This window comes from Melospiza georgiana, chromosome 4 (genome assembly GCF_028018845.1).
Source record: "Melospiza georgiana isolate bMelGeo1 chromosome 4, bMelGeo1.pri, whole genome shotgun sequence".
In the NCBI taxonomy this organism is placed as follows: Eukaryota; Metazoa; Chordata; class Aves; order Passeriformes; family Passerellidae; genus Melospiza; species Melospiza georgiana.
The window spans coordinates 8,673,084-8,686,681 of record NC_080433.1 but is presented as its reverse complement, the minus strand read 5'-3'; the positions used below and the strand labels follow the sequence as shown (position 1 = coordinate 8,686,681).

The 13,598-nt window shown below is 52.7% G+C and overlaps 4 protein-coding genes across 4 annotated transcripts; all 4 read left to right on the top strand.

Moving 5' to 3' along the window:
- Window positions 1-511: 511 nt before the first annotated feature.
- LOC131082403 (inositol 1,4,5-trisphosphate receptor-interacting protein-like 1) lies at window positions 512-2,104 on the top strand. The gene has a single exon (XM_058022286.1). The coding sequence runs from the start codon at window positions 512-514 to the stop codon at window positions 2,102-2,104; it is 1,593 nt and encodes a 530-aa protein (XP_057878269.1).
- Window positions 2,105-3,764: 1,660 nt separating this feature from the next.
- On the top strand, window positions 3,765-5,444 carry LOC131082398 (inositol 1,4,5-trisphosphate receptor-interacting protein-like 1). Its single transcript, XM_058022271.1, is given in 1 exon segment — window positions 3,765-5,444. A coding segment is annotated over 1 exon segment (1,680 nt).
- A 3,094-nt stretch (window positions 5,445-8,538) lies between these two features.
- LOC131082395 (inositol 1,4,5-trisphosphate receptor-interacting protein-like 1) lies at window positions 8,539-10,323 on the top strand. The gene is given in 1 exon segment (XM_058022268.1): window positions 8,539-10,323. A coding segment is annotated over 1 exon segment (1,785 nt).
- Window positions 10,324-11,800: 1,477 nt separating this feature from the next.
- LOC131082392 (inositol 1,4,5-trisphosphate receptor-interacting protein-like 1) lies at window positions 11,801-13,393 on the top strand. Its single transcript, XM_058022264.1, has 2 exons — window positions 11,801-11,958; window positions 12,064-13,393. The coding sequence occupies exons 1-2, from the start codon at window positions 11,801-11,803 to the stop codon at window positions 13,391-13,393; spliced, it is 1,488 nt and encodes a 495-aa protein (XP_057878247.1).
- The last annotated feature ends 205 nt before the right edge of the window (window positions 13,394-13,598 follow it).

Genomic DNA, 13,598 nt, shown 5'->3' with positions numbered 1-13,598 from the left:
GGTTGCCAGGTTCCCGAGTGATGGGTCTGCACTTGGTGTCTGTTGGGGCTTTGGGGGCCCAGGGCCATGATGAGTTCCCTGAGCGGGCTGGGGAGGGCGGGTGGGGCTGGCCTGTGATGCGCTCTGGGTTCTGTGACAGCACAGGGGCCGTGTCACAATGGGGGCAGGTATAAAAGGCCTCAGCGGGTGCCGCTGCCCCAGTAGAGCCTGGGCAAGCGGTGAGCGCACAGCAGTGAGGAGACAGGGCTGAGTGAGGCCAGGGGCTGCAGGAGGGCTGGGGCAGGAGCTCCGGTACCAGGCCGTGCGTTCTGCCCCCGCACCCAGGGCCCGGCCCCGGCGGCAGCGCCTCGCTGAGGGCGCGGTGCTTGCTGGGGCAGCGGTGCAGGCCTGGCCGCCCGCCAGCTGCCGGGGGCCCTGTCCTTCCTGCTGCCACATCCCGGTGGCTCCTGTGCCCCATGTCTGTCTCCATTCTAGCCCCACTGAACCCCTTCTGTGTGTCCTCCTGCAGACCATGGCTTTACTACCAGTGATCTTCGTGCTGGTGCAAAGCCTGATCCAGTACCCCCAGCCGGCTGGGGATGGGCTGGATGAGGCCACGCACCGGCAAATGAAAGAGCGTCAGGAGCTGCTGGACCACGAGATGACTCGGCTGCTACAGGAGCTGGAGGAGCAGGACAAGGGCTGGGGAGCCGTGCTCCTTGGTGCCCTGCAGCAGTGGCCATTTTGGGTCCTTGCTGGAGTCCTGCTCCTCTTGGCTCTGTGGTTTACCTGCAGGAGGAGGAGTGGTGAGGCCAGCAACAATGATGTACGTGAAGGTGAAGACAGCGTAGATGGACGGGAAGGATGTATGGAGGTGAAGGTGCAGGAAAGCAGCGATGCCAGTGAACAGAGAAGCAGAGAAAAAGAAGACCATGATGGTGGCAAGGGAGAAAGTGGCAGTGATGGAATGGAAGACAGAGAAAAGACACGATATGCGGGGAATGAACAAGGAATCCCTTTGGTGGACCGCATAGAGTGGCCTGTGGAGGACCTGGAGAGAGGCTGCTCAGTAATAGCTGAGCTGATGGAGAGCTTGACGCGTGTCTTTGTGAACAGCGTGAGCAATAGCTTCTACCCAGTGCCTCAAGAAGCCATCGGATTGGGCAGTGCCTTTGAGGGTTGGAGTCCCCGTGACTGGGATGGGGTGTACCGTGTGCTGGTCCCACTGAATCCCCCACCAGGGCACGCCTTCCACCTGGAGCCGAACAGTGCAGGGCAGGTGGCAGACAGGACCTTCAACGTCTGTGTGGAGCTGGTGTGCACGTGCGAGAAGGAGCAGGTGGAAGAGAAGCCATTGTGCTTCTTGCACCACTCGCGGAAGGAGCTGCGGCGGGAGCAGAAGCGCAGCCTCCTAGAGACGCTCTGCACCGGCTCCTACCTGGACGTGGAAAAAACCTCCCACTGGTTCTGCCACTTGGTGAGAAGCTCGTGGCTGCAAGTGCCTCAGTGGCACTCATGGTACGTGGTGTTTCAGCCCTGCAGCCGGTCCTGCCGATTGGAGCTGAGCAAAGGCAGGGAGAGCCTGACGGTGGAGATGCTCTTTGGGGTGCGCCGAGGGGACTCTGACATCTTTGTGAGCAGCCAGACCACCAAGGCCGCCATCACTGCAAGCACAGCGTGGGCAGAGACGTACGCTGTGGCAGAGGCGAAATTCTTCCGGCACATCGCCAGGCAGCTGCCGTGTGAGAGCTTGCACCTGAAATGCCTGCAGCTCTTCACCTGCATCCTGAGGGGCACAGGTTTTTCCAGCTCTACCTGGAAGACTGTGGTCATGCATGTGCTGACCACAGTACCGCTGTCCCGGTGGCACAGGAGAGCATTTGCACGGCGGCTGTGGGACATCATGGCCTACCTGGACCGCTGCCTGCAGCTGACACACCTGAGGCACTTTGTGCTGGGCAATGAGAGGCTTCCTGCTGAGATCAGCTTGCCACCAGCAATGCGAGGGGTTGTGCCACCCAACCTCTTTGAGCACCTGGCCCGAGATCCGGCCGCCCACAGAGAGGCAAGGCAAGCTTATGGTCGGCTGCGATTTCGCCTCGGGGTGCTGCTCTCCAGCCACTGAGAGGAGTTCCCTGCACAAAGCTGTGTGGGAGTGTCACGCCCAATGGCAGCCACCTGAACTCTGCATAGCTGGTACCTTTGTCACTGGCATCCTGAAGCTGCTTTCCTGCTCCTGCGGATGGAAGATGCTGCAGATGGATTCGCTGTGCAGACGCATCGCTGGATGGCCTTGCCCTTCACCTTCCAGTTCTCACAGTGCTGCTGACCAAGTGTGTGAGGCAGAACCTGGCTCCACCTGTACATCCTCAAAGATGCCAGTGAAGTTCAGAGAGGTTGCTTGGAACACCTTGAAGAGAGCAACCTAGCCTGTTGGGGATTAATGTAGTTGTTTAGTTGTAGTTGTAGTTGTAGCTGTATTTTTAGCTGTAGCTTTAGTTGTAGTTGTAGCGGTACGTGTAACTGTAGGCGTAGCTTTAGTTGTAGTTGTAATTGTAGATTTAATTAGACTTGTTTATTAGTATTCCTTCTAGAGACCCTTTGGTTTAGACTGTTTTGCAAATTTACCCAGTTACTCTGAGTTTAGAGAATTTAGATATGCTACTGTATTTGCCTGTGTGGTTTTAAATAATGTTTGTGTATCGACGTTTATAAAATTAATAAAAGGAGATAAGTTTCTCAAATTGCCTGGAATGTCACTCTTCATATATAAACGTCTGTATCTTAGAGGACGTCCTTCCTATATCCCTATCTGAAATAAAGACTTTTTGCAAACAGAGATGTTAGATATATTAAGTATGCTGCCTCTCGAGCATTCCCATAAATATCCTTGAATCTTGAAGTGAAAATGCCATGAAATGGCTGAAATTTAATATGGTGTTGAACTATAGTGTTTGAGAGCTAAGAGGCTAGTGAAGGCACCAGAATTTTTTAATTAAATTATTTGGCGTTTTAGGATGGTATTAAATCTTCCTGTGCATCATCCAGGCAACCTATATTTCTTTCAGGAAAATTTTTCACTAAATCTGGAACACAGCATTAGCCTACATGACATCCTGCCCCAAAACTAATATCCTGCCCCATAACTATAAATACGAATAATAAAAAATGTCCACCACTGGTATTAACTAAAAGCGTACACTTGTATACTGAAAACATCCATGGGTCATGTCACCCAAATTTATATTTGAAAAGAGTTGTGTGGCAGGGCCCTTGTGCCTGCTCTGTCAAGGGAAGCTCTGGGGTTGCCAGGTTCCTGAGTGATGGGTCTGCACTTGGTGTCTGTTGGGGCTTTGGGGGCCCAGGGCCATGATGAGTTCAATGAGCGGGCTGGAGAGGGCGGGCGGGGCTGGCCTGTGATGCGCTCTGGGTTCTGTGACAGCACAGGGGCCGTGTCACAATGGGGGCAGGTCTAAAAGGCCTCAGCGGGTGCTGCTGCCCCAGTAGAGCCTGGGCAAGCGGTGAGTGCAGCTCACAGAGGGTCAGGGCTGGGGCAGAAGCTCCGGTACCGGGCCGTGCGTTCTGCCCCCGCACCCAGGGCCCGGCCCCGGTGGCAGCGCCTCGCTGAGGGCGCGGTGCTTGCTGGGGCAGCGGTGCAGGCCTGGCCGCCCGCCAGCTGCCAGGGGCCCTGTCCTTCCTGCTGCCACATCCCTGCGGCTCCTGTGCCCCATGTCTGTCTCCATTCCAGCCCCACTGAACCCCTTCTGTGTGTCCTCCTGCAGACCATGGCTGTACTGCCATTGCTCCTCGTGCTCGTGCAAAGCCTGATCCAGTACCCCCAGCCAGCTGGGGATGGGCTGGATGAGGCCACACACCGGCGAATGAAGGAGCGTCAGGAGCTGCTGGGCCACGAGATGGCTCGGCTGCTGCAGGAGCTAGAGCAGCAGGACGAGGGCTGGGGAGCCGTGCTCCTTGGTGCCCTGCAGCAGTGGCCATTTTGGGTCCTTGCTGGAGTAGTGCTCATTTTGGGCCTGTGGTTTAGCCGCAGGAAAAGGAGCGGTGAGGCCAGCAACAATGATGTAAATGAAGGTGAAGAAATAGTACATAGACAGAAAGCATACACGGATGTCAGTGTTGAAGAACAGGGTGACATGAATGTGGCGGCAAACACAAAGGAGGATAGAAAAGAAGCCAAACAAATTAACATGGCTGCCTGTGAAAAAGAAGACCGTGATGGTGGCAAGGGAGAAAGCGGCAATGTGGAAGACAGAGAAAAGACCAGAGACATTGGGTATCAGCAAGGCATCCTTTTAATGCACCACCGAGAGTGGCCTGTGGAGGCCCTGGTGAGAGCTTGCTCAGTAATAGCTGAGCTGATGGAGAACTTGACGCGTGTCTTTGTGGACAGCATGAGCAATAGCTTCTACCGAGTGCCTCAAGAAGCCATCGGGGTGGGCAGTGCCTTTGAGGGTTGGAGTCCCCGTGACTGGGATGGGGTGTACCGTGTGCTGGTCCCACTGAATCCGCCACCAGGGCACGCCTTCCACCTGGAGCCGAACAGTGCAGGGCAGGTGGCAGACAGGACCTTCAGTGTCCGTGTGGAGCTGGTGTGCACGTGCGAGAAGGAGCAGGTGGAAGAGAAGCCGTTGTGCTTCCTGCACCACTCGCGGAAGGAGCTGCGGCGGGAGCAGAAGCGCAGCCTCCTAGAGACGCTCTGCACCAGCTTCTACCTGGACGTGGAAAAAACCTCCCACTGGTTCTGCCACTTGGTGAGAAGCTCGTGGCTGCAAGTGCCTCAGTGGCACTCATGGTACGTGATGTTTCAGCCCTGCCGCCGGTCCTGCCGATTACAGCTGAGCAAAGGCAGGGAGAGCCTGACGGTGGAGATGCTCTTTGGGGTGTGCTGAGGGGACTCTGACATCTTTGTGGTCAGCCAGACCACAGAGCCCCAGAATGCTTACTCCAGCATCTTTGTGAGCAGCCGGACCACCAAGGCCAACATGATTGCAAACACGGCGTGGGTAGAGACATACATTGTAGCAGAGGAGAAATTCTTCCGGCACATTGCCAGGCAGCTGCCATGTGAGAGCTTGCAGCTGAAATGCCTGCAGCTCTTCACCTGCATCCTGAGGGGCACAGGTTTTTCCAGCTCTACCTGGAAGACTGTGGTCATGCACGTGCTGACCACAGTACCGCTGTCCCGGTGGCACAGGAGAGCATTTGCACGGCGGCTGTGGGACATCATGGCCTACCTGGACCGCTGCCTGCAGCTGACACACCTGAGGCACTTTGTGCTGGGCAATGACAGGATTCCTGCCGAGATCAGCTTGCCACCAGCAATGCGAGGGGTTGTGCCACCCAACCTCTTTGAGCACCTGGCCCGAGATCCGGCCGCCCACAGAGAGGCAAGGCAAGCTTATGGTCGGCTGCGATTTCGCCTCGGGGTGCTGCTCTCCAGCCACTGAGAGGAGTTCCCTGCACAGAGCTGTGATGGAGTGTCACAGCCGATGGCAGCCACCTGAACTCTGCATAGCTGATACATTTGTCAATGTATCAGCATGCAATGTATCAGCAGGCAATCCTGAAGCTGCTTTCCTGCTCCTGTGGAAGGAAGATGCTACAGCACATGGATTCGCTGTGCAGGCACATCTCTGAGTGGCCTTGCCCTTCACCTTCCAGTTCCAACAGTGCTGCTGACCTAGTCTGTGAGGCAGGAACTGGCTCCACCTGCACATCTTCAAAGATGACAGCGAAGTTCAGAGAGGTTGCTTGGAACACCTTGAAGAGACCAACCTAGTCGTTTGGGGCTTAATGTTGTTGTTTAGTTGTAATTATAGCTGTAATTGTAATTGTAGTTGTACTTGTAAATGTAGCTGTAGCTTTAGTTGTAGCTGTAATTGTACTTGTAGCTGTAGCTTTAGTTGTAGTTGTAGTTGCAGCTGTAGCTGTAGGTATAGCTTTAGTTGTAGTTGTAATTGTAGCTTTAATTACACTTGTTTATTAACATTCCATGTCGTGGCCCTTTCTTGTGGACAGTTTTGCAAATTTACCCGGAGTACCTTAAGTTTAGAGAATTTAACTTCCCTGCTCTAGTTGCTTGTCTTCTTTCAAATAATGTTTGAATATTGTTTATAAAATTAATAAAAGAAGATAAATTTCTTAAATTGCCTGAAATGTGCCATTCTTTGTATTTAACCCTCTGTATCTTAGAGGATGTCCTCCCTCTACCCCTATCTGAAATAAAGACGTTTTGCAAACAGAGATGTTGGATATATTAAGTATTCTGTTTCTCTAGCATTCCCATAGAAATGCTTGAAGCGTCAATTGAAGATGCCCTGAAGGGCCTGAAATTTAATATGGTGTTGAACTATAGAGTTTGAGAGCTAAGAGGATATTGAAGGCACCAAGATTTTGTAATTAAGTTATTTGCCCTTTTTGTCCTGGTATTAAATCTTCCTGTGCACCATCCAAGCAATCTGGATTTCTTTCAGAAAAATTTCTCACTGAATCGGAAACAGAGCATTAGCCTACATGACTTCCTGCCACAAAAGTAATAAGTATAAATACTGTTTTGGTTTGACAAGGAAGTGAGTTTTTTGTGTTGTTTTGGTTAAATTAATAGGTGTTTAGATTTGAATATTGGCACTTCTTGGGGCTATTGAGGACATGGATATGTCCTCAATAGGAGATGAAAAGCAGAGAACTTTTAGGGAGAAGTTTTTTTGGGTTTTGTTTGTGAAAGAGGTCAGACTTTTTTTGTTTATCTGCAAGCTGGGTGAGGGAAGGGAAGAAATGCAGCTGGGTGAGGTAGGTTGGGGCTTTGGACAGAGAAGGGAGGTGAAGGCTTTTGCAGGATAGAAGGGTTGAGGAGTACTGAGAGGTATTAGGCAGTTACATGTTACAGGGCTTGCAAGGGTTGCAGGGGGAAGAGAGAGGCGAGAATCTTGACCTCATGTTCAGAAGGCTTGATTTATTATTTTATGATATATATTACATTATTACTATGCTAATAGGAATAGAGAGAAAAAGTCTCAGAAGCTTGCTATGCTAAGAATAAAAAAGGAATGAATCATAAAGAAGCTCTCTGTGATTCTGTCCCAGAGAGAGCTCGGTCTCTGATTGGCCCTTAATTGTACACATGCAACATGGGCCAATCACAGGTGCACCTGTTGCATTTCGCAGCAGCAGATAACCGCTGTTTACATTCCTTTTCTGGGGCCTCAGCTTCCCAGAAGAGGGAAAAAATCCTAAAGAAAGGATTTTCATGAAAAGATGTCGGCGACAGTTACATTCTTCTTTTTTTAGGAGAGAGAGAAAGCTGCTGTTTGTGTTTGTGCTACTTTGAAATTTGATAGTACGGTTGGTTGTGGAGGAGAAGTGGGGGGCTGTGGTGAGAAGGTGATTGGCAGGGCAGCTGTGGGAGTTTTGGACAGGTAGAGCTTGAGATTTTAACTTCTTTTCCAGATGATGGAAACTTTACAAACGTTGATTGTTTTTTTTAGAGATGAAATAAGAGGAAATAGGCAGGTGTGATGTAAGTTTGTGCAAGTGAACGATGTCTGGGTGAAGTTGACAAGAATCCTAGGTGGGAGGAGATGATGGAGTGGCCTTTGGCTGGACTTTTCTTGTATAGCCATGGACAGAACCATTTTCCTGTGACACAAAGACTGCATTTAGGGGGAGGCAGTAGCTTAGAGCCAAGAGAGTGCAGTGATATGAGGGAGTGTGTGAATAGAGATGACGAGTGAGGAAAGTAGAAGTGCCCGCCGTCTTCAGGGAAGAAGAAGAACTCTGTTCTCAAGACCCCTCGGCCCAAGGGGGTGAATTTAGGGGGACATGTGAGAGACTGGTTTTTATAGAACAGAGCAAAGCATCCTTAAAAAGAGAACCCTAGAAGTAGCTCTGGTCCATGTGCAGTGGTGAGAGCACTGGGCATGGAAGGAAGAGGTCACGATGGCAAATGTTCTCTGGGTGGTGCTACATGTGAAAGGAAACACAAGAAGTATCAACTGTGTTTCCAGGGGGAGCCTATGGTACAAGAACGACTACTCTCTTCTTAATGAATTGAGAACTGATTATCTGAAAGGTGGTAATAGACTGAGAGTTGGTGATCTGAGGGTTGGTAACTGAATTGAGAATCCAAGGTTTTGTACTACTGTAATGTATTAGAAATTTAGTAGGGGGAGGAGGAATGTTTTTAGAAGGTTTTCATTCTGAGTTCTGTGTGAGTTGCTTTTAAAATATAGTTGAAGTTAATAAAGTTTTCCTACTTTATTCCTAAATAAGAGCCTGCTTTGATCTATTCCTACTCACATCTCACAGCAGACACCAGATAGAATTTATTTGCATGGAGGCACTGGCATTCCACCAGCGTCAAACCAAGACAATTTTAATAATAAAAAAATGTCCCCCAGTAGTAATAAATCAAAGACTACACTTAGTGTACTGAAAATATCCATGGGTCATATCACCCAAATTTATATTTCACAAGAGTTGCGTAACAGGGCCCTTGTGCCTGCTTTGTAAAGGGAAGCTCTGGGGTTGCCAGGTTCCCGAGTGATGGGTCTGCACTTGGTGTCTGTTGGGGCTTTGGGGGCCCAGGGCCACGATGAGTTCCCAGAGTGGGCAGGGGAGGGCGGGCGGGGCTGGACTGTGATGCGCTCTGGGTTCTGTGACAGCACTGAACCCCTTCTGTGTGTCCTCCTGCAGATCATGGCTGTACGGCCATTGCTCCTCGTGCTGGTGCAAAGCCTGATCCAGTACCCCCAGCCAGCTGGGGATGGGCTGGATGAGGCCATGCACTGGCAAATGAAGGAGCGCCAGGAGCTGCTGGACCACGAGATGGCTCGGCTGCGACAGGAGCTGGAGGAGCAGGACAAGGGCTGGGGAGCCGTGCTCTCTGGTGGCCTGCAGCAGTGGCCATTTTGGGTCCTTGCTGGAGTCCTGCTCCTCTTGGCCCTGTGGTTTAGCCGCAGGAAAAGGAGCGGTGAGGCCAGCAACAATGGTGTACATGAAGGTGAAGAAAGAGTACATAGACAGAAAGAATACAGGGATGTGAATGTTGAAGAACAGGGTGATATGAATGTGGCAGCAAACACAAAGGAGGATAGAAAAGAAGCCAAACAAGGTAACGTGGCTGCCATTGAAAAAGAAGACAGTGATGGTGGCAAGGGAGAAAGCGGCAGTGTGGAACACAGAGAAAAGACCGAAGATGCAGGGAATGAGCAAGGCATCCTTTTAATGGACCACAGAGAGTGGCCTGTGGAGGGCCTGGTGAGAGCTTGCTCAGTAATACCTGAGATGATGGAGAGCTTGACGCGTGTCTTTGCGGACAGCGTGAGCAATAGCTTCTACCGAGTGCCTCAAGAAGCCATCGGGACGGGCAGTGCCTTTGAGGGTTGGAGTCCCCGTGACTGGGATGGGGTGTACCGTGTGCTGGTCCCACTGAATCCCCCACCAGGGCACGCCTTCCACCTGGAGCCGAACAGTGTAGGGCAGGTGGCAGCAAGGACCTTCAACGTCTGTGTGGAGCTGGTGTGCACGTGCGAGAAGGAGCAGGTGGAAGAGAAGCCATTGTGCTTCTTGCACCACTCTCAGAAGGAGCTGCAGCGGAAGCAGAAGCGCAGCCTCCTAGAGACGCTCTGCACTGGCTCCTACCTGGACGTGGAAAAAACCTCCCACTGGTTCTGCCACTTGGTGAGAAGCTCGTGGCTGCAAGTACCTCAGTGGCACTCATGGTACATGGTGTTTCAGCCCTGCAGCCGGTCCTGCCGATTGGAGCTAAGCAAAGGCAGCGAGAGCCTGACGGTGGAGATGCTCTTTGGGGTGCGCCGAGGGGACTCTGACATCTTTGTGAGCAGCCAACCCACCAAGGCCACAATCACTGCAAGCACAGCGTGAGCAGAGACGTACGCTGTGGCAGAGGCGAAATTCTTCCGGCACATCGCCAGGCAGCTGCCGTGTGAGAGCTTGCACCTGAAATGCCTGCAGCTCTTCACCTGCATCCTGAGGGGCACAGGTTTTTCCAGCTCTACCTGGAAGACTGTGGTCATGCACGTGCTGACCACAGTACCACTGTCCCGGTGGCACAGGAGAGCATTTGCACGGCGGCTGTGGGACATCATGGCGTACCTGGACCGCTGCCTGCAGCTGACACACCTGAGGCACTTTGTGCTGGGCAATGAGAGGCTTCCTGCCGAGATCAGCTTGCCACCAGCAATGCAAGGGGTTGTGCCACCCAACCTCTTTGAGCACCTGGCCCGAGATCCGGCCGCCCACAGAGAGGCAAGGCAAGCTTATGGTCGGCTGCGATTTCGCCTCGGGGTGCTGCTCTCCAGCCACTGAGAGGAGTTCCCTGCACAGAGCTGTGATGGGGTGTCACACCCGATGGAGCCACCTGAACTCTGCATAGCTGGTACATTTGTCACTGGCAATCCTGAAGCTGCTTTCCTTTTCCTGCAGAAGGAAGATGCAGCACATGGATTCGCTATGCAGACACATCTCTGGATGGCCTTGACCTTCACCTTCCAGTTCCAACATTGCTGCTGACCTAGTCTGTGAGGCAGAAACCTGCTCCACCTGCACATCCTCAAAGAAGACATTGAAGCTGATAGAGGTTGCTTGGAACACCTTGAAGACAGCAACCTAGCCTGTTATGGTCTTAATGTACTTAATTTGTTTTAGCTGTAACATTAGTTTTAGTTGTACTTGTACTTCTAACTGTACATGTAGCTTTAGTTTTAGTTCTAACTAAAGCTGTAGCTGTAGCATTAGTTGTGCATGTATCTGTAGCTGTAGCTTTCATTGTATTTGTATCTGTAGCTTTAATTAGACTTGTTTATTAGCATTTCTTCTAAGGGACCTTTAGTGTTGTTAGTTTTGCTGCGTTACCCTTAATTTAGAGAATTGAACTGCGGTTCTAAAGTGCCATGTCTGCTTTTCAATAATATTTGGATATCTATGTTTGAAAAATTAATAAAAAGTGATAAATTTTGCAAATTGCCTGAAGTGCATCATTCTTTGTATTTAACTCTGGGTATCTTAGAGAATGTCCTTCCTAAATCCATATATGAAATAAAGACTTTTTGCAAACAGGGATGTTGGATATAGGAAGTATGCGGTCTCTACATGACATCCTGACCCAAAAGGAATAATTATAAATTCAACTAACAAAAAATGACCCCCACCAATATTAACTGAAAGCCTAGACTTGTATACCGAGAACATCCGTGGGTCATGTCACCCAAATTTATATTTCACAAGAGTTGCATGGCAGAGACCTTGTGGCTGCTCTGTCAAGGAAAGCTCTGGGGTTGCCAGGTTCCCGAGTGATGGGTCTGCACTTGGTGTCTGTTGGGGCTTTGGGGGCCCAGGGCCATGATGAGTTCCCTGAGCGGGCTGGGGAGGGCGGGCGGGGCTGGCCTGTGATGCGCTCTGGGTTCTGTGACAGCACAGGGGCCGTGTCACAATGGGGGCAGGTATAAAAGGCCTCAGCGGGTGCCGCTGCCCCAGTAGAGCCTGGGCAAGCGGTGAGCGCACAGCAGTGAGGAGACAGGGCTGAGTGAGGCCAGGGGCTGCAGGAGGGCTGGGGCAGGAGCTCCGGTACCGGGCCGTGCGTTCTGCCCCCGCACCCAGGGCCCAGCCCAGGCGGCAGCGCCTCGCTGAGGGCGCGGTGCTTGCTGGGGCAGCGGTGCAGGCCTGGCCGCCCGCCAGCTGCCGGGGGCCCTGTCCTTCTTGCTGCCACATCCCTGCGGCTCCTGTGCCCCATGTCTGTCTCCATTCCGGCCCCACTGAACCCCTTCTGTGTGTCCTCCTGCAGACCATGGCTTTACTATCAATTATCTTCGTGCTGGTGGAAAGCCTGATCCAGTACCCCCAGCCAGCTGGGGATGGGCTGGATGAGGCCACGCACCGGCGAATGAAGGAGCGTCAGGAGATGCTGGACCACGAGATGGCTCGGCTGCTGCAGGAGCTGGAGGAGCAAGACAAGGGCTGGGGAGCTGTGCTCTCTGGTGCCCTGCAGCAGTGGCCATTTTGGGTCGTTGCTGGAGTCCTGCTCCTCTTGGCTCTGTGGTTTACCTGCAGGCGGAGGAGTGGTGAGGCCAGCAACAATGGTGTACGTGAAGGAGAAGACAGCGTAGATGGATGGGAAGAATGTATGGAGGTGAAGGTGCAGGAAAGCAGCGATGCCAGTGAACCAAGAAGCAGAGAAAAAGAAGACCATGATGGTGGCAAGGGAGAAAGTGGCAGTGATGGAATGGAAGACAGAGAAAAGACCGGATATGCTGGGAATGAGCAAGGAATCCTTTTAGTGGACCGCATAGAATGGCCTGTGGAGGACCTGGAGAGAGGCTGCTCAGTAATAGCTGAGCTGATGGAGAGCTTGACGCGTGTCTTTGTGGACAGCGTGAGCAATAGCTTCTACCCAGTGCCTCAAGAAGCCATCGGAGTGGGCTGTGCCTTTGAGGGTTGGAGTCCCCGTGACTGGGATGGGGTGTACCGTGTGCTGGTCCCACTGAATCCCCCACCAGGGCACGCCTTCCACCTGGAGCCGAACAGTGCAGGGCAGGTGGCAGACAGGACCTTCAACGTCTGTGTGGAGCTGGTGTGCACGTGTGAGAAGGAGCAGGTGGAAGAGAAGCCATTGTGCTTCCTGCACCACTCGCAGAAGGAGCTGCGGCGGGAGCAGAAGCGCAGCCTCCTAGAGACGCTCTGCACCGGCTCCTACTTGGACGTGGAAAAAACCTCCCACTGGTTCTGCCACTTGGTGAGAAGCTCGTGGCTGCAAGTGCCTCAGTGGCACTCATGGTACGTGGTGTTTCAGCCCTGCAGCCGGTCCTGCCGATTGGAGCTGAGCAAAGGCAGCGAGAGCCTGACGGTGGAGATGCTCTTTGGGGTGCGCCGAGGGGACTCTGACATCTTTGTGAGCAGCCAGCCCACCAAGGCCACCATCACGGCAAGCACAGCGTGGGCAGAGATGTACGCTGTGGCAGAGGCGAAATTCTTCCGGCACATCGCCAGGCAGCTGCCGTGTGAGAGCTTGCACCTGAAATGCCTGCAGCTCTTCACCTGCATCCTGAGGGGCACAGGTTTTTCCAGCTCTACCTGGAAGACTGTGGTCATGCACGTGCTGACCACAGTACCGCTGTCCCGGTGGCACAGGAGAGCATTTGCACGGCGGCTGTGGGACATCATGGCCTACCTGGACCGCTGCCTGCAGCTGACACACCTGAGGCACTTTGTGCTGGGCAATGAGAGGCTTCCTGCAGAGATCAGCTTGCCACCAGCAATACGAGGGGTTGTGCCACCCAACCTCTTTGAGCACCTGGCCCGAGATCCGGCCGCCCACAGAGAGGCAAGGCAAGCTTATGGTCGGCTGCGATTTCGCCTCGGGGTGCTGCTCTCCAGCCACTGAGAGGAGTTCCCTGCACAGAGCTGTGCTGGAGTGTCACAGCCGATGGAGCCACCTGAACTCTGCATAGCTGGTACATTTGTCACTGGCATCCTGAAGCTGCTTTCCTGCTCCTGAGGAAGGAAGACGCTGCAGATGGATTCGCTGTGCAGACGCATCGCTGGATGGCCTTGCCCTTCACCTTCCAGTTCCAACAGTCCTGCTGATC